This window comes from Amphiprion ocellaris, chromosome 1 (assembly GCF_022539595.1).
Source record: "Amphiprion ocellaris isolate individual 3 ecotype Okinawa chromosome 1, ASM2253959v1, whole genome shotgun sequence".
Classification (NCBI taxonomy): domain Eukaryota; kingdom Metazoa; phylum Chordata; class Actinopteri; family Pomacentridae; genus Amphiprion; species Amphiprion ocellaris.
The window spans coordinates 34,515,640-34,536,037 of NC_072766.1; the positions used below are offsets into that span (position 1 = coordinate 34,515,640).

At 38.6% G+C, this 20,398-nt stretch overlaps 1 protein-coding gene across 11 annotated transcripts in view; it reads left to right on the top strand.

Moving 5' to 3' along the window:
- The window catches only part of LOC111574458 (serine/threonine-protein kinase BRSK2-like), a 185,916-nt gene that overhangs the window by 88,550 nt on the left and 76,968 nt on the right, over window positions 1-20,398 (top strand). For all 11 annotated transcript variants that reach the window (XM_055009505.1, XM_055009519.1, XM_055009514.1 and 8 more), the window contains exon 2: window positions 3,223-3,317. In XM_055009505.1, coding sequence (XP_054865480.1) covers window positions 3,223-3,317 — 95 coding nt within the window. The remainder of the gene's footprint in view (window positions 1-3,222; window positions 3,318-20,398) is intronic.

Genomic DNA, 20,398 nt, shown 5'->3' on the forward strand with positions numbered 1-20,398 from the left:
ATGAGCAAAAGTGGATAAAATTCTCTGCACAGCTGCCGAGTTAATGATTATCCTCTGTGGGTTTTGCACTGTGAATGACCTCTTTTGACATGCAGCTCAAACAGTACAGCTGCTTTCAGTTCAAATGATCATTTAGAGGAGGCGAGCAATCACTAAACCTCTGAAAATAGACTTTAACACAGCAGTATTTATTGTTTAAGCTCTCAGTCTCTGCTTCTTAGTTTGTGTTATTTGCTGCTCAGCCACCTTCTCACTCTGAAGATCATCCTCAGTGCTGCTTCTGTTCCTCCTCCACAGCTCTTCTCATAACTTTCAGGTTGAATGTGTTCATACCGAGTAGCCTTTATAGGGTTTTCTCTGCCCTGAGTTATGGTAAGCAGTCGCATCCGACCGCGAGCTTCTTTGACAACAAGATCAATAAGACTTGGCGAATGTCGCCCAGGATGCCATTTCGGTTCTAACCGGCAACATAAAAGAGCCCCCAGGCTGCCATATTGGTCCAGACGCCCCCGCTGCTCTCGGCTCTGCTCGTTTCCTCGCGATCCCCGCAGGGAAATCACCTTTCAAATAGTGACACACTCATCTTCTGTGGAATATATATGCAGCGTGAGGTAATGAAGAGGTGCATATGCGCAGTGGCATTTCCACCGCCGTCTGCAGACCTTCAGTACAAAGTGAGATATACTCCCAGGCGTCAGAGCTTTGATAGAGATGAATGGAGGCATTGTGGCTGTAATAAGATAAAGGTGTTGCATGTTGACATTTCTGTTACGACTTGAGAGTCACATCGTGCGCGCTCTCAGAAGTACACAATAAAAAGAGACCCGGGAGTTGCAGAATGTGAGTCAATTGCGTTTTTATCCGTCTGGTCCGTCAGTCAGCACAGCGGAGGGTTCACAGCGACGAAAAGTGAAACCAGCCACAGAAAACACTCATTATTCTGCTTCCTTTGACATAATGGGGACCGATATGAAGTCTTACATTTTGTTTTCTTATTTCAAAGTATTTTACTTTATGATTGCTTAATTTTTGTGTTAGTACATGCTATATGTTGTGCTCTATCCTCAGCAAACATGCATGTGATGGCATCTGGAATTAAGGAGCATGCAGTTACAATTTAGGCTTTTTAAAGACTCTTTGGTGAAAATTCTTTTTTTTTAATTTTTTTTTTTTTACCGTAAACACATCCATAGGGTGTTTTTATATGCTGGAAGAGATATCAGCACCATGGCTGAGTATTTCCACCTTCAAACTGTAGTATACTGATCATTTCTGTGTTTCAAACATAAAAAAAATGTAAGGAAATAATCCTGTCAACTTACTGGGTGGAGCTTTTTGTGTCATTATCGTTCTTTAAAATCAGTTTGTGGTTCGAATGTGTGTGGCTGAAGCCCTTCAATACTGCAAACTGCCTTTCTGTAGTGTAGTTTTGTGGTCTTTAAGCAGAGTTGTGGGTGAGCTGGTATGCTCGAGCCGCAGCAAGAGGGTGAAGAAAGATGCAATCATAGAGGCCTCATAGATCTGTACAGGAAACAATGTCACAGAGCTGGATAAATGATGCCTCTTTCTTCATCCTTCAGGATGTTACATCGATGAAAGTATCATATTGGAAGTATCTTAGATGCCTTTTATCCACAGATTGTAAACTTTAACCCTGCATTCTTTCTAACAGCCAGCAGGGGGCAACTCCTCTGGTTGCAACAATAAGTCTGATTCTAGAAGTCTGTGAGAAAATGATCCTACTTCTCACTGGATTTGTTGCCTCAGTAAATGTTTTCCAAATTAGTTTATGGTCTCAATCACTAGTTTCAAGTCTCCTTCAATACAACATGATGTTCATTTTGTACATTATGGTCCCATTTAGAGTAAAACAGACGATAAAGCATTGTATGTTTTAGGGTGTGGATACCTTGTGGTTGACAGGTTGCTACTGTATCACCAAGTGCTGTGTCCTCAAATTCTAAGTTACGTCCACCCCTCGCCTGTCATATCAAAGTTTGGCCAAATTCTGAGCTCAAGGCCTCAGACCAGTAGCCTATATACCAGTGGGCAACATCATGGTGGCCATGTCCATCTGTTCTTACCGGCCTTAATCAATAAGATTTTAAAAGATTATGAAAGACTGGTGACAAAAAAGGAAAACTGCTCATCGGTCATCCTTAAAATTGTAAAACTGCATTTCACTGGTAAAGTTTCCAAATCAACTAAGGTCTCTTAGATTGGATATTTAGTGTTGACCTAAGTGAGTTACAGAGAGTCAAGTTAGTTGCATCCAGGAGTCCATTGATGTAGTTTTTCCCATTTTCTTCAGTGCAGCTGCCTTTAAAAACTACATATACAATTTCAGGTTTTTTCTTTGCTCAGGATTGAAGCATTAGTGTAATTAATCAGTGTACATTAAAGGCAGTTAGTCTGTGTTGCTTTAATACACAAATATCTATACATTTCCTATTATTTCTAGCCATTTCATGAAGAAATATGTCTTTTAAATGAAACCACAATACGCAAAACTGGTTTTAATATACTTATAATTTTTGGTGCTGCTTATTTCCCTTTCGTGCAGGTCAAAACCACTTTGTAGGCACTAAAAATTCCACTATATGCAGAAAAAACATATAATTTTGCCTTAAACTTCTACCTTCTTGCTTACATGTCTGTCACAGCAGTAGCGGGAAATTTAAAGTAAACATAAAGAATGAGATTGGATTAAACTTGACCAAGATGTAGCCACAAACTGCAAAATGTCTCAAATTGACAAAACAATCTGAAGTTATTTAAGGTCCTTACCTGAGTCAGTGTGTTTGCTGATGAGATAAAACACACTCAAAACCCTGAAAAAGCGAAAAAAGAACCTTTTTAGTGTTTTCAAGGTCAAGAAAGAACTTCCGTGTTCAAATAATACACCATGTTCTGAAGCCAGAGGGGCTTCCAGTTTCATTCATGTCGTCTGTCGCACCTTAAATAGCTTTGGTTTGTTTTATCGACAATCATCTGGCTCCAGCAGCCTGGATTGTATTTAAGGTAGCTGGTGTCTCAGAGGACAATGTGACGCCATTAATTCAGGTCCACTGCTCTGCTTTTGATTCCTCCCTCCTGATAACGTCTGTCAAACTGAGAGGGGTTTTTTTGTGCACATCAGAAACTGTTGAAGGTTTTCCTTCAGTGTGACTCAGACAGACTCTGAAAGAAGCGACTTGATGTGAATATTATTTTGTGTTTCAGGTCTGGTGAAGCTCGGCGTCCACTGTGTCACATGTCAGAAAGTCGCCATAAAGATTGTCAACAGAGAAAAGCTCAGCGAGTCTGTTCTCATGAAGGTAAGACGGTTAATAATATCTGTAGTGTGTGTGCATTTATGTGTGTAAATGTTAGGGTGGTGCGGGACTAAACTTCCTCTGCAAAATTTAGAAAACGAGTATTTGTTCCTCAAAATAAAAACATGAAAGAAGAAAAAACAAAACATTTACTTATTTTGCTGAAATTTTGTGTTTTATTCTACCTAAAAAACAGACATTTTAGCCATAAATTCATGCAGAAAAGGCACAAATTGGTGCATAAAAAATCATTAGAATGCAGAAAAAGAAGCATTTGGTGCTTAAAGGGAATTTAAACTAAATGTACATCCATGTGTCCACTGATTTGAAGGTTATTTGGATTATTTTTAAGCTGTAAACTGATGCCGTTGATCCTTCAGCTGTCTAAAGAATGCCAAAATATTTACTGATAGGAAGTTTACATCTTGTGGTTTTACTTTTTATATTTTTTGTCTAGTTTTTGCTTTTTAAAATTCAATGATACATCTTATTTTCAAGTGGGTCCTTGACAAACAGAGTTCTTCAATGATAAGGGATAGGGTTTATTTATTTATTTATTTATTTATTTAATTTTTTTCTTGAAAAGAAATTCAACAAAAAGGACATCGTCTTTTATGTGCCATCGCCCCAAACTTATTGTCTTTTGCTGACGATGTGAATCTTTCAAAGCATTTTGCAGAGTTCAATAAATTCCTAGAACAGCTGTAGTTTTTATCAGTTGTTTGTTAAGCAGGATGAAATTCGCTGGGGACTATTTTTGGCAGCGGATTAATCCACAGTTGTTGCAGTAGTGGTGTGGCAGCACAATGGCTAATGTTGGACTGAGTCACAGTAAACTGCAGTGTTTGTGTTTATGGTAATTAAGGAAAATATCATTTAATCATTAATAATTTAATCCTCCAAAACCCCAAAACCCACTGGGAGGTTTGAAAGGAAAGCTTTTGTTCAAAATATCACAAAAATGAACATTTATCAGCCCCAGAAACACACTTTGTTCTCTGTCTCATTTTAAAATTCAGCAGAAAACAACAGTTTACACCAGATACTGTAAACAAAAAAAATAAAAAAAATAAAAAAAAAGAATTCTTCAGTCCGTGGTGCAACTGAGAAGCCTGACTGACCCAGTTGTGATCGAAAGTCGTGACAAAAAAAATTTGATTTTTCAGGTGAGCTGAAAGGAGAACGGAGACAAGAGACAATGACGGCAAAATAAAATATATCTGAGCAATAAAATAAATGCAGTGTGGCTCAAAAATGTTATACAGAAGGTGAAGCTGAGTTTCAGTTTCATGTGCAGAGTACTGTGGAAAAACTGAGGCTGTAAAAATGTAAATTATTAAATATTTATAGCATGTGGAGCCCCATTTTTTCCAATATTGATAACACTTGTTTGCACTTAGAGAAATGTTGTACATGGTGATTTGAGGTTTTTGATTTTTTTTCTAAAGCAAGTTAGCAATGAATATTAATTAATTTTATCATATTTGACTCTTGTGCAGCATCATTGCATTCAGAACAGCTGTATTATAAATATAATCAAAGAAATTAATCTGATTTATGTCATTATAACTGTGAGATGCTACAGAAAACACGTTTCTGAGTTCTCTCCACTTCTAGTCATTGTTTTTTTGGTTTCCATAGAGGTTCAGGACTTTATAGTCAGTAAAAAAAAAAAAAAAAAAAAGAGCTTACATTGAGTAAAAAAATGTGACAGGAAGCAAAAAATAAAACCAGAAACTGCATGGAATTTAGAGGGTTAATGACATTTACTGACAATAAATAAAATCACTAACCTAATTCTTTAAATCCAGAGTCTTTAAGTTTAGTGTCAGTAAAATCATTTCTAAATGTACAGAAACAGATTGTGGAAAAATATTTTGCACTTCTGGCTCCATGTGGGATGTTTTGTTCTAATTTCTTCAGTGTGTCTTTTCTCTTTGAAAGCAAAAACTGTTTCTGAGGTCCATCCTTCGGAGTCTCTTCACTAGTTTTTCTAGCTGCCATTAATTTCCACACCCACAGGAGCAGGAATTAGATGTGAATGTGATGCAGGTACAGTGTTAAGCTGTCGCTGTGTTACTCACTCACTCACACTGAGTTGAGTGCAGCTTGACACAGACCTTAGCCAGGCTCCTGCTCTTTGTGGCTCTTATTAATACCGTCACCACTTCACTGTCCTGCTTGAACAAACAGGTGGATGCAGCTAAATCAGGCTCAATGAGTCACATGTGCAGGGAGGTTGATTCAGAGTGTTTCAGGCTGGAAGTATTCGTCTTGTTCTGCTCAGCTGACGCCATTTGTAACTTTAGCCTTGAAGATAATAAACGTGCACTTATCCCAAATCATTTCATTCATGTAGGTATTTTTTTTTTTGTGATGTATCTGTCTTTGATGCAATGGAAGTGAATCTGATTCAGTTTGCAGTGCTCAGGGTGACTAGATTTTGGTTGGACTAGCATGGTTTTTCTTGGCATCATACACCAGTGATTTGCCATTGCCTTCTGCCATGTATTTACCCATAGATGGAGCTATTCAAGCCATAGCTGACACCCTTTCAGGTCCTACCGCTCTAGATCAGAGTGGACCTGAGAGTAATGACAATTAAGGGGTTGTTCCACCTTCCCCAAAGCCCACAGGTGAGCCTTGTCACCGGATGCGTTTAATGTCATGCCCAGGATGATGATGACGAATAGTATAGAGAATCTTGCAATAACAGGAAGGGAAGAAAGCAAAAGGTCACCAGAGAATGACATATATTGACGTCAAAGATTGGGCAAATGTATCGAATGCCAACACTGTACTACATATTGTGTGTACACATAAACTGTGTGTACACATACACACGTATGACAGAGAAAAGCGGAAAGGCATCGTCGTCAACACGATTAAGCAAGACACCTAAGAAGAAGAAGAAGTTCTCAGGGTGTTGAGGCCTCACTGTTACCAGAAACTTCCCATTAAACCTCCTGTTAGGTTCATTTCTCAGGAATAGCAATGATGGTCCTGGGGCATGTTTGATTATCCAAAAATAGAAGAAACCAAAAAATCCCAACACCAGAGTTTATATCTCATTATTAACTCCATTTCTAACCATTTCAGTCAATATTTAGTGCAGTGGTTTTCTTTACCTCTCACAGATTGTGGTTCAATCAGGATAATTCACAATTTTTTTAATTAAAAAAAATGCATGTTTAACCTTTTTATAATGTCCACTGGAAAAACTTACATATAAAATACAAAAGTTTTACATGCCCTTGATTTAAAAAAAAAAAACAAAAAAACTAGTTGTTGCAGCTCTACTGTCATTACTGTTTTAATACCTAAATTTGCCAAATTGTGGGGTTTTCCATCTCTTAGAAAATCAGCCACAAGCAACAAAAAGGTTAGCAATGAACTATTTTTGTGAGTAAGTGTCATAAAGAGGTAGAAAGGTGGTCTGAAAACCTGTACCAGCAAAAACCGTAAAACTCATCAAATGTTGATGTTGCTACCAGTGATAAATACATTTTTTTAATAATGTGGGGGAAAACAATTCCTAAGATATTATTTGTGGCAAATTACAATCTAATCTATAAAGCTTGGCATGACTATGACCTCAGAAAGTCAATGTACAGCAGACAGTTTCCTTTTCATTTTGTGTTTTGGTGACCTCATGAATGTTGACTTATTTGAGCTTTGGTTTGGTCTCCATCAACTTCTTAAGGAACCATCTACTCTTACCAAAAAAGCGTGTTTTTTGCTGCTGGAAAGTATAACAGTGGTGAGACTGAGCCCAAAAAGTGATATTGTGGTTGTTAAAGCAAAACTAAGAGCTTAAAGAGGATAAAATGTGATCATTCTCTTTGTGCTTCTCAGAACAAGGTGCCCATTTTGACATTACAGGCATTTATTCAGTTATTGCTATAAAATAAAGATTTGTGCAGCCTTACCTGTAGCAGTGTTCATGTTTTACTCCTGCACATAAAACTTACCAAAGCTGACAGTCATTTTCTGTGAAATACACTTGGAGGAATTGCCTGATCGCAGTGACAGGAGCCTCATTTCCCAAATTTGCTCTCTCGTAACGTGTTTTAAAAACTTGATTTGACAGGTTCCAGCACCATTTCCTGTCTTATTAAACTCTGTCACTGTCTCATACACTTTATAGAGTGTCGGGATGTTTCAGTGTGTGTAATTAGAAGCAATTTGAACTGGATTACCGTCATGAAAAGACTTTTTTTTGACAAGACAGGCTCATTACAGGAGGTTTATAGGACGACAAACGACACTTTTACACAGAGGACGAACTCTGAGAGCGAGTCCCTGTCAGGGCTGCAGGTTGGACTAATTGGAACTCATCTCCAGAAGGAACAAGTCTGTAAATCTTTGCTGTATTTTAAGCTCCGTATATGTGTGTTTTCATGTGTGTTGGTGGAGGTCATGTGGCCGTCGGTCTCTGCTTTCTGCTGATAAACTGTCCTTTAATGAGCAGAGTGATGGAGGAACACTGTGACCGCCTTCTCTGTTCGGTCTCCGCTGGCAGCTAATTGGTTGTTATCACCGATGTTACTGTGACGAGTGTTTGGCTGTCGAGTGCAGTGACGTTTGCTGAAAGCTGCCAGTAGAACTTAAAAGTCACTCTGGAGACTGTGAGAGGAATCAGTGGCACGTTTAGGGATCAGGATGATGAACTTGTTGCTGATTGGCACTGTCACAATGCTAAATCTGCATTTTCAAGCATTTCTCTGCGTCAGTACCACCTCTGAGGTGTCCTACAGCAAAGAATGACTCCCGATTTTTCATAAATTAGGTTTAACTTTCACTGGAGCTACAAAGATCACAAGATTAGTCGTCAACTATTACATTAATCTTAAACCATTTTAATAATCAATTAATCGGTTTAAATCAAAATTTTCCAATTCCAGTTTTTTGTAAATGTGAATATTTCTTGCTTTCTTTCCTTGTCTATGACGGTAAACTGAATATTTTTGGGTTGTGGACAAAACAAAGACATTTTTCTGACGTTTTCTTGGGCTTGTTGAAGCACTGATCAAAATTTTTCACTCTTTTGTGATATTTTATTGACTGAACAGCTACCTAGTCACGCATTTGTGGCCAAAAATTTGTTTAAGAAAAGTGAAATAAGAAGTTCTAATGTCAAATTTACCCAAATTGTATTGGAGCAGAACGCTTTAGATTTCAATATCACAGCTGGTCAGTGGTTCTGATGCAAAACTGTCATGTGTTTTGAACAAATGTAAATTAATTAAAAGCTAGATATTTTCATGTAAACATACCAACATGTATTTTTTTATTATTAATTCTAAAGGTAAACAGATGTGCTTTTTAGGGGCGATGCTGTTACTCATCATTAGTAGTCAAGTGGACAGATAACCAATACACACTCTTGATGTCCAGCACTTATTTACATTCCTTTGTTTGTTTATGCTTTCCATGTTTGATAAAAAGAAACTTTCCAACATGTTTTCTTTAGTTAGTGTAGTGGTGACTACAGTCCAGATAGAGAGGCGGCTACATCAGAGCAAAAGGAGCACATTTTAAAATTCATTATTTAGGATCTGGTTCAACAAAATAATTGATTCAATTCAAAAATCTTTTTTTGTACCCTGGGAGTAATTCAAGTCCCAGAGTAGTTGGACACAGTACAGTAGCAACAACAACAACAAAAACTTACAGGTAAAAATTTAAAAATGGAATATGCTGAGATAAGAATAAAGTAAAATATTGTATAAAATAACAATACTCAGGAAAATGCTGAATTTCTCCTCCAGTGATCCTGGTAAATATCATAGATGTAATTATGCTGCATTTATGTCCTCTCAGATTTTTCTTTTTAACTGTAATGATTCAAAAGATGTTTAAAAAATAAGATTTTGTGATTCAGGCATAAAACTCCATTATAAAAACACTCAATGTTATTTTGTGCACACATGCAGACATTTAAAAAAAATCTAACTTCTGATAACTTTCCTACATGGATCAGTCTGTCAATTCAGAAAAAGTTCAGGAAAATGCTTGTTACAGCATTTATCAGGACGTGTTTCAATAAAAGTGAGTTTTATTGATTTATTAGCATCCTTTTTATTCATTTTCAGTATCTGTATGGGAACATTTTTCTTTATGTTATTAAATTTCTACATTAAGACAACATGGAACAAGGATAGGTTCCTGGTGTTATTTAACATTTATGAGCTGGTTCGAGGTCATTGAGCACCACAGAAAACTTTGTCATGGTGCCCCTTTACTCGCTAGATAAATGTCTAAAGATGATTCTTCCTGCAGCTGAAACTGGGTTGCAACACACATCCCAGGCATCAATGCTGAAACTTTTGAGCCAAAATCTGTCTAAGAGATTGTGTTTAGAGTTAAAGGATATTTAGTAGGCTGCACTTTCTTCACATGAAGTTTCTGCTGAGGAAACCGTGAATGTCTGTTTAAATAAGTGACCGCTGCTGTAATTTCTCTGAAACAAAGCTGCACATTTCATTTTCTTTTTCCTCAGCGTTTCCAGTGGAGTCGGGTTTTTTAAGCCCTCGTCAGCAACATTTTTAGTGTTGTGACAGCACAACACTCTGGTCTGTTGTTAGCTTCTCACTTCCATTCCCATCAGATAATCTCCGATCGGCTTGTTGTGTTTCCAGTTCTGTGTGAACGGAGGATTCGCGGGCAGCAGATGCTCCTGTGTTCCACTCGACTGCGATGATTCCTGCCTGCTGACATGGCTGTCGGATGCCAGCCGTCCCTCCTCTGTCTGGGGGGTTGCCCCGGCAGCTTCCTCTAATCTTTCCCGCCTCGGTCTTATTTTAGAAGAAGCCGGGGTCCTGTTGTCATGGCAACAGGCAGCCATTGGCTCCAGTTATGGCTGTTGTGTTCTCGCACAATGAAGTCTCAGCAGCCATCTAAAAAATATATATATATTCAAAAAAACAACAACAAACCCAGACGGGATTTAAAGGAGTTGCATGTTTAAAGCTTCGCCGTCACTCTGCTCCTCCTGATTCTTCATTTGGCATTTTGAAGAGACCCCATTTTGTCCCATTTTGTTTGACATTTTCAGATGTACTATTCCTGTTTTTCTCTCTTCTTTTTTTGCTGCCTTTATCCCAAAGTTTGTGGAGCGTTGGATGTATTCTGTTGTGGTTTTGCATATGAATGAGTCTTTTGTTTGCGATACAAGACGCATTTACATCTCCCTTGTTCATTGTTACACCCGGAATCTCTTAAAGGAATAACCCAAATCATTTCCATACAAATGCACTTTGTTTTGCTTTCAGATCTTTATCCATGACTGATGCAGTTTACAGACAAGAAGTTTTTCCGTTGTCTGTGCTAAACGCTCACTGTTTGGTTTGTTTGCTCAAAGAGGAAAAGGTGACCAAACTCGGGGGAACATAGAGTTGAATTTATTGTTTATTTAATCCTTTTGAACAACTTATCTTTATATTTACTGGACAAAAACCTCCAGAATTACAATTATTGTCTGTCAGCAGCTGAAGTGAACATAGCTTGCCTTGACATTTTACTGCTTAGTTCCTAATAAGGCTCAAAAGTTACTTTATCTTAATTTTCATAACTTCTTTCTGCAGCTTCTGCATAGTAGTTGAACTTAAATCAGCCGTTTTTCTGTAGCACTGATCATTTTAGAAGATGGTGACAATGTTGTCTTACGGATAAGTCCTCCAATCATTCAAGCTTTGTTTATGTAACATCTTTCATACAGGTTCGAGTGATTTAGAGTACTTTATAGTTGACTGATCTCCTAATACAAGCTTTTTAAATATATAAAACAGGCTGCATGATTATTACAAAAATGAGAGCAATCATTGAATTATTGCACTTCCTCTACATTTGAATAAATAGAACGTTGCTTTTGTTTCCATGCTGTGCTACATTTTTGTTAATGTACAAACATTTGCATCAAAATAGGACATAAGATTACATTGATGTACTGACCTAGAGTCAGTACATCTTCTAGAGGCTAAATAAAGCTGCACCAGAACGCTTCACTTGTTCAACGGCTGCTTGTCGATAGACGCCACAATTTACTGATGTTCCCTAAACGTCTCACTTGCAGGCTCGCAGGGAACTGGAAAAATTTGTTCAAGAAAAATGAAATAAGTATGTAAAATTTACCCAAGTTGAATTAGAGCAGAACATTTTAAATATCAATAGCACAGTTAATCAAGTCATTCAGTTATGTGAAGCCCAAATTGTGATCATAAAATAAAATTAGATTAATTGTGCAGCCCCTAGAAAAAAGTAGCACGCAAAAAAAACATTAATAATGAGAATTTTTAAATAATTTGAAAAACTAAATAAAATAACGGGACACAAGCAAACAATGGTAAAAAGAGAGAACAAAAATATAAATGATTAAATATAGTAAAATGCAATCATTGCCAAAACACATTCTTATCATTCGGCAGAATTCAGAGACAGGTTTTAAGCTGCGTTCAAAAATGTCAACTATGGCTAAACAGTTTAGGCAACAGATCTCTTATTATTATCATGTTGTTTGTGATTAATTTTTTTAGAGCATTTCGTATGTGATGAATTTAAACCATGTCATGTAATCTTTACACAACTTTTCCCTCAAGACAGCAACAATTTGTACAACCATTGACTGGACAGTTTAAAAACTAGGTCAGACTTGCTGCTTGACGTTTATTATAAACTGCAGCCCTTGTGGATTTCTAATTGCATCGTTTCTACTGATTCAATTCTGATTTAAAATTGATTATTTGTCCAGTCTTGATCTGAACCTGCGGTTGTCGCTGCAGTGAAAAAGTCAGGAGATCATCAAAGTGTTTAAGATCATCGTCTGTTCAGTGTGATTATCTGCTCCAACATTCATCCAACAGCTGTAGAGATATGCCAGCTTTGACCACCGTGGTGGACGAGTTTAATCCTTCAGATTTTCACTTTATTCTCCTGAAGCTTCCAGCCGCTTCTTTCGCCCAGACATATCCTCACCATTAACTTATTATCACACGTGTCTCTGCCTTTGTCATGCGCTGACATGCAGATTATTATCCGAACATGTGTGTCCAGCGTTGTGTGTATTCCAACGAGCCTCCTACGTCCACCACCTCTGTGTGTGTGCGCGCGTGTGTGTGTGTGTGTGTGTGTGTGTGTGTGTCTGTCTGTCTGTCTGTCTGTCTTTCTATGTGTGTGTGTGTGTGTGTGTGTGTGATTGCTGCTGAGATGAGCAGCCTGACATTTATAGCTCGACTTCAGAGATCAGCACCTTACACGAGCCTCGGTGTCGCCCGCCTGGCACCCACATGTCAAACCTGGCATTTACACCAGAGCCTCGGTGCACTAATGGAGAACCTCGTTAGAGGAACCACAGGTGGGAACCTGAGCTGCTAGCATGGCGGCTAACCGCTACAGCTCGGTCAAGGACTCATTATCAGCAGTGGAGTCTCTATAGTACACACTAACGTCATTCGTTCATGCAGAAATTCATGCAGAAAAATTGAAACTCGACATTAAAGCTCAACAAAAAGTTAGGGTAAAATAAAAACAACAAAAACTTATTGTTGAAATGTCAGTTTATTTCTTTTTTATATAAGTTTAGTTCATCATTAGAGCTGAAAGATGCACTTCTCCATTAAATTGCTCTCAAACTGTCTATTGTAGTAATGTGTAACCTATATCAAATGAAACCGCACGACTTGACCTTTCCAACTTTGCTAGCTAAAATAAGATAAGATAAAATTTTATTAACCCCAAAGGAAATTCTCGTGCCAAATATTGCTCAGAGAAAAAACAATTAGAAAAAATTGAAAGAATAACATAAGATATGCAGTCCCAAAAAAGTAGAAAGCAGTAAGATGTAAGTACAATACCTTACTGAAAATAAGGAAGCAACAATAAACAAGTGTCAGCTGGAAAAAAGCAACTTAACATCAGATTTATTCACATTTGCAACCTGCATACAGCTGTATGTCCGACTCTTCCTCATTACTGTGGTTGGAATTACTCCTGAACGCACCACTAAAAAGATGTAGTATGTCAATATCTATGCAATTAGTTTTGTTAATATCACATCACAACTTTTTAACTGTGCTTCTTACATATTTGTGCATACTGCAGTATTTTCATTATAGAAGACAGATCAAATCACAAAGTCCTCATCATTTCTTGATGTCAGTCGACAGCTTATCGAAGTTAGACTTACTGGTGATGATACTACTTGAATGGTTTCACAGAGTAATCAGGTTTTTATATTATTTCTGCATCATCTCCAACACAGACCTGCCATTACATCCCACTTTGAACAAAAAATAATAATAAACAGAAAAAACTGATTTCATTGCAAATGATTTAGGCTGTGCTCAAAGGACATGTGCATTTTACCGGTGCTGTAAACGTCGGGGGACAAACATTTGCCTGGTTTGCCACCCAAGTCCTTTTTGTGAACACTTCATTAAATAAAATAACCTCATTTATTTCCATTAGTCTCCAAGAACTTTTTTTTTTTCCAATTTCTAAGTCTCTTCATCATTGTTCTGAAATTGCCAGATTCCAGACAATCTCCTCTCTCAGATATTTATTTATATTTTGTCTTGATTTGAAGACTAATATAAGAAAAATTCTAAGAATCATCTTATGAAATGATGGAAAATCTGGAAAGCCAAGGCTGTTGTGGGAAAACAAGGTGCAACATGTATGACTCCCCCTTATCATGACCAAGATAAGAGCTTCTAAGTAAAGGTAGTGAAATTACGCCCAGGGCTGAAGCATAAAAACTGCAAAAGTAATCTAATTTCAACACTAGCTGCCCATGTAGTTTCATATGAGCAATAAATTCTGAAAAACTGAAGTTAAAGATGATTAAAACTGGATTTTCTCGCTCTAGTCTGTTTCTGTCAGTTTGAGCTGAAAAATAGATTGAACGCTTCACTAAGACAATCAGACCAGCTACTTTAGGAAGAGTCTGATAATTTAACACTTTCTGTCTTTGAAAAGATTATAGATTTTAGAAGGAAGATTTAATCACTCTAAAACACATCATTACTTTCTTGAAACCCCTTTATTTGTGACATGAAAGAAAAACCGTGACAGTTCACAGCAGTGAAGATTTAGAAATCTGTTGTTTTTAGTGTGAATTAAACTTGAGTTGTACTTTCCGGTTAATTACAGCTGAAGCTTGTTAAACAGTGAATCTTCAGAGTGAAACGACGGCAGCGTAACATTTTGGATTGTTGCACAGAACACTTCGCCTCATGTGTTGAGTGAATCCTGAGGGAACGCTTGTGTGCCGAGCATGAAAATACAGGAACAGCATGTGGAAAGGGAGTGTGTGTCAGTGTGTGCGATTAAATCTCCTTTTTGCAGCTGAAGTGCAGCGAAATGAGTCGGAGCTGTTCAGAGGTCGAACTGGGCCTCCTCATGCCTGACCAGACTCATTTCATCTCCTCAACGTCTGGCTGGTTGTGTTAATGGTGTCAATACTGACTTAAAGTGTGTTTATTCTGCTGTGTGAAGATGGCGAGCGTGTTTGTGTGATTTCACGGAGGAACAAGCCCTCTGTGCCGATTAGCGACTCTGAACGCAGCATGTTTGGTTTCACACCTGATACCTGATGAAGAGCAGCTGTCCGTCGCTGCTTTATCTTTCAATTTCAGCTTCTTTTTAGGAGAATAATACAATTATTCATTGTCTCATGCAGATTAAAATACAAATTACTTTCTCCTGCCCTCCTGAAAATATAGAGAACGGTTTTGGTATGACATAATAGCATGCATTTTTTTTAATAAAGCAGTTGTGTATTTTCTTTGAATTTGCATTTAAATGAAAAACTCAGCCAGAAATACGATTTAATTTGCCAATTGATCTATTCTTTTACTTTTTTCCTCTGTGTAGATGATGAATTGCAAATTACATTCTGAAGTAAATGAACAGCATTATTTTGAAAAAATCCCTTTCAATTGTAATCAACCTTTACAGTTCGCATTGCTCTATAATTTAAAGGTGTAACCAGTGTTGTGTGATCTACAACATAAGAAACATACTGGTTGCTTGCAGATACTTTTTTTTTTCTTTCCAGTAGAGTGTAGTACAAGCATAGTGTCAGCTTCAACATTACAAAGTGATTTTTGAAACCAAGGATGGTCAAAAGAATAAAAACCAAACAATAAATTGTAATTTTCCATTAAAGGCAGAGTGCTGTTAATGAGTGCCCCATATCTGTATTACAGGAGCTGGACAGTAAGAAACACTCAGGTTTTTACCGTAAAAGCGCAGAGATAAAAGTGGCATTTAAAAAAGTGATTTTCCAAAGTTCAGGGTGACTGTTCCCTCGTCCTCGGAGAAAATTACGCTCTCAGCCTCGACAGTGTTTCTGGAGCTGTCGGACCTTCAGCTGCTCGTCTTCCTGGACGTCTTCACCTCTTTTGAACGACAGCGAGGCGACGAAGTCGACGACAGATGAGTGAAAGGACACTGATTGCAATCCGCCGCACAAGAGAGCATCTGCCCTTTTCCCATGATTCACTGCTGACCTTAATCCACTCACCGTCACATCAGCCGGCCTCCGTGCGGATGGTTGTTGGTAATGTGCTCTGTCTGATGCAGCCCCACAGTGAGGAGGCTGCTGTGGAGGTTGTGGAGGCTTTAGAGGCTGTAGAGGCTGAAGACTGTCGAGAATTTAGACACTGAAGACTGTAGAGGCTGAAGAGTGAGGAGGTTGTGGAGGTTATTGAGGCTTTAGAGGCTGAGGGTTGTGGATGGTGTAGAGACTGCAGGGTGTGGAGAATTTTGAGGCTGAAGACAGTGGAGGCTGTAGAGACTAAAGGGTTGGGATGTTATCCAGGCTTTAGAGGTTGGAGGCTATAGAGTCTGAAGACTGTGGAGGCTGTAGAGGTGTGGAGATTTTAGAAACTGCAGACTGGCAGGTGTGGAGGCTGTTGAGGCTTTAGGGGTTGAAGACTGGAGGCTGAAGATTGTTGAGGTTATAGGGGTTGAAAATTGTGGGGTGTGTGGAGGCTGAAAGTTGTGGATTCTGTGGAGGCTGAGGAAGTTATGGAGTCTGTTGATTCTTTGGAGGTCTGGGATTCTGTGGAGTTTGTGGATTCTGCGGAGGCTGTTGCCTTCGTCTCAGTCGTCAGCAGACGTCTAGGCCTGAAAATCTGGGCATGAAGCCTGGTAGTTACCCAGCAGCCTCAGCGGTATAGGAGACGTTCCTCACGGAAATGCAGACGTCTGTTGTGATTTTTCCGCTATTCTTTTATAACCTCAATTTTTCTCTTCCATTCTGTCTCACCTCACCTCTCCTTCCCTTCTTTTCTTTTCCTGCTGTCTCCTGTTCTATGGTTTGGTTTTACATTTTCCTTTCTCTTCTTACCACCTCAACTCTTTACTCATCTTTCCTTTCCCCATCTCTCCTCTTCTCTTTTCCTCACTTTGATTTCTTTTTGTCTCCACTTCTTATTTCCTGTACTACTTTTCTTTCCCATGCTGTCATCTCCTTTCTCCTCCTTTTCTTTCTTTATCTTTTATTTCTCCTCCTTTCTTTGCTTTCTCATTCATTTCTCATTCATCATCCTGTCCTCTTGTCTTCGTTCCTCCCACTTTCTCACTTTTACTTGTTCTTCCCGTCATTCCGCTGAATGACTGCGTTGCCTCACAGAACGTCTGGATGTTCTGTCTCCTCCGTTAGATCGGGTGAAGCTCTGGACGGCGTTGGTGTGGTTGTGTGATTGTGATTGGACAGCAGAGTCTCCTCCAAGACGTCAGAGCAACAGATGGCGGTTTGATTACCGAGTGGATGTTCCAATTTATCGCCCCTCGTGCCCCTCAGCCCCGTATCGTGTTTCAATTAAATAGAGATTTGGAGGCAGCGCGCCGTAACCAGAGTCAATCCTCATAATTCATTAAGAGGAGCTATCAGGCATGGAGGCGTGAATCTGGAGCTCCGAGTCCCTCGAACGGAGGAAGATTTGTACCAGCAGGTTGTGAACGTGATACCTGCCAAGAGACAAGTGCTGGGAAATTTAGGGTTCAGTGGAAAACTCAATAAATGTCACCCCAGGATTTTAGAAGTTAATATAGCCGCTACGCTCTTGAATCCTTACATGTTCCGAAGTTCTTCATGACCACAACATACCATCTTGATCTGAGTGAGTAAAGCTGCAAAATGGGATTTATTTTGGGCAACATCTATGTTCTGTTTGGTTCTTTTTGAGCCCGTTTACATCTAACAGCCGCCATGTTCTATGAAGATGCAGCAAATTTGAAATTCAAAGCCATCAAGAGTTTGTGTCCCCTGAAAATTAGCCTTTAGCAGTAAAGTTCTACATTTATGAACCATGTTTGAGTTGGTAGGAGATGTCCTGCTGGGGATCTGTGCAACATAAGCACAAGTAAAAGTTAAGGAAAATTTACATTTTATTTTAATGTAATTAGGTCACTTTTACTGTGTCTTTTCCCAACCTTTTGTTGGCTTCAACAACCCAGTCCATACAGAATTACCTTCCTATGCAAATAAACTGTATTCTTAATTACATTTATTTCTAAATAAAATTACGTTCCCCTCAAAATGAATGCAGTTTAGTTGTGTAGGAGCATAATTTTTGAAGGCGGGGTTGAGTTTCAACCTGATTTACCCCTGTTTGACCCTCCTGACAATCGGAGGAGAATCTGGTCTGGCGGCTCTGTCTGATCCTCAGATCCTCAGCTGGGACCTCCTGGCTGCCGAGGCTTAAATCTAAAGGTGACGGAGCTTCTGCCATCAGAGCTGCTCAGATTTAGAAGCACCTGCCTGAGGAGATAAGGTTCACAGAATCGCTGACTTCTTTTAAATTGCTTCTTAAAACCCATTTTTATAGACTTGCCTTTAATGTGATGGCAGTTTTTGGAGATTTTGTTTGCATTTAATAATATAGACATTTTATCACAGCATCTTAGCATTATCTTCATTTCACCCTAATTTTGCAATACTGTTTGTCTTCAGATTGCTGTATTTCCTTTTTTGCTTTGTTTGTCAGCACTAAAAAAGTAAGAAGTAGTACTGACAAACATTCTGAAGCAGTAAAGTAACATGAGCTGAAACTGATATTGTATAAACTACTGAGAAAAGTAAGATTCCAAAAGACAATAATGTTATCGTTCAGAATAACTGTCTATTGTTTCAGCTGTCATTCCTGCAGAAAGCTCAGTTTGATGCTAGAAAAGCCCTCTCGTGGCATCCTGCTCTGAAGTCATGCAGAAAATGAGAGGCCTTGTCCTTATAACTGTCTAGTTTCCTCAGCAGATTATTAGAATTATAGCTAGTTGTTTTCAGTCTTCATTTAGTCTCCATGTTGTTTTCATCTGCTTCCTCCAGGAGATCATGTGAGGTGGTGCTCTGCTCGCTCTGACATCCTGGGTCTAGATATTTAGTGTTTGATGCAGCATTATTTTCCCATCTCGCAGTACATTCATGTCTGGGATTGAAGAGAAAAATATCTCAGAAGTTTCCCTTCACATGTGTGTGATGTAACCTGACTTCAAAATCTGATTGTAAAGCTCCACTAGCCTGAACCTGGCATTAAGAAAGTGCTGTCAGAGCCTAAGCAGAACCAAAGAAACATGCAATAATGTTGTCACTTCTCATGTACTGCAAAGAAAAAGTAATATTGCACATTTTCAGTGAACATATACACTACCGTTCAAAAGTTCGGGGTCACCCAGGCAATTTCATGCTTTCCATGAAAACTCACACTTTTATTCATGTACTAACATAATTGCACAAGGGTTTTCTAATCATCAATTAGCCTTTCAACACCATTAGCTAACACAATGTAGCATTAGAACACAGGAGTGATGGTTGCTGGAAATGTTCCTCTGTACCTCTATGGAGATATTCCATTAAAAATCAGCTGTTTCCAGCTAGAATAGTCATTTACCACATTAACAATGTCTACACTGTATTTCTGATTCATTTAATTTTATCTTCATTGAAAATAACTGCTGTTCTTTCAAAAATAGAACATTTATAAGTGACCCCAAACTTTTGAATGGTAGTGTACATTGATTAACAATGTTTTCTTTTTATACCGACAGAAAACTAGATTCTACTCAGAACTATTTTTTGTTTAGGAATGTAATTTCTTGGGGATGGTGTTGAGATTACTAGTGAAATGTGCATTTACATGGTTTCCTATGCATTTTCTGTAAAAGGGTAAGACATACCAGCGACATATGATGCACATCTGAACAACAGACAATGTTTTCCAGTGATCCCACGCGCTGTCACAGTCTCGATGACAGTGACTGATTGCTATTCTTAGCTGCATGACTGATTTGTGCACATGAATGGACTTTTTGTCTGGATGCTCAGTTTGTTAATGTGTGGAGTTCCTTTGCAGCAGCGAGTCTGTGTGTTTATCCAGGATGTGCACTCTGAGCTCTTACTTTAGGAGGAGAGTGTGTCAGATTAGCTCTTGTGAATGAGTCACTCAGTCAGTGTGTTTGGAGGCGTGTCGAGAAATTGATTCAGTGTGAAAGAAACCATTTAGTGCTGTGAGGTCTGACTCACCGTCCGTATGGAAGGTCTCAGGTCGCCATCAGTCCTCTCCGGCCGTCTCGCTTCACACTCTGCTTCGGATTCATTGCTTACGTGTCCAAAACTCACTGATGAAGGAGAGATAAATCTGACTGATCGATTAGAAAATGTCTCCGGAGTTCAATGCTGCTAATAATGTTTCTATTTTTTCTGCTCTTCTAGTGAAACTTGGAGCACAAATCCAGTAGTATCACACCTCTCTGCATTTACATGTAATGATCCATCAAAGAATCGGCTCATCCTGCTGTAGATCCAGCATCATTTACTCACAGATGCAGAGAGCAATGTAGTGGTTAAAGTTTATGGTCATTTACACTTAACAGCATTTAGAAGAGAGTCAGACTCATATCATGTCTGTAAAGCAGCAATCAAAGCTTTTTAACGGTCTTCTTTAACCACGAAGATAATGTTGATGCACTATGTCCCATCAACAGGTGGATTTGTGCAGCATCTGCAGAGACTGTGGTGAGAGGAAAATGCGCTTTGTAGACAATTTACTTTAAGGCTGTTTTCAACCAGTCGACTGGTTACA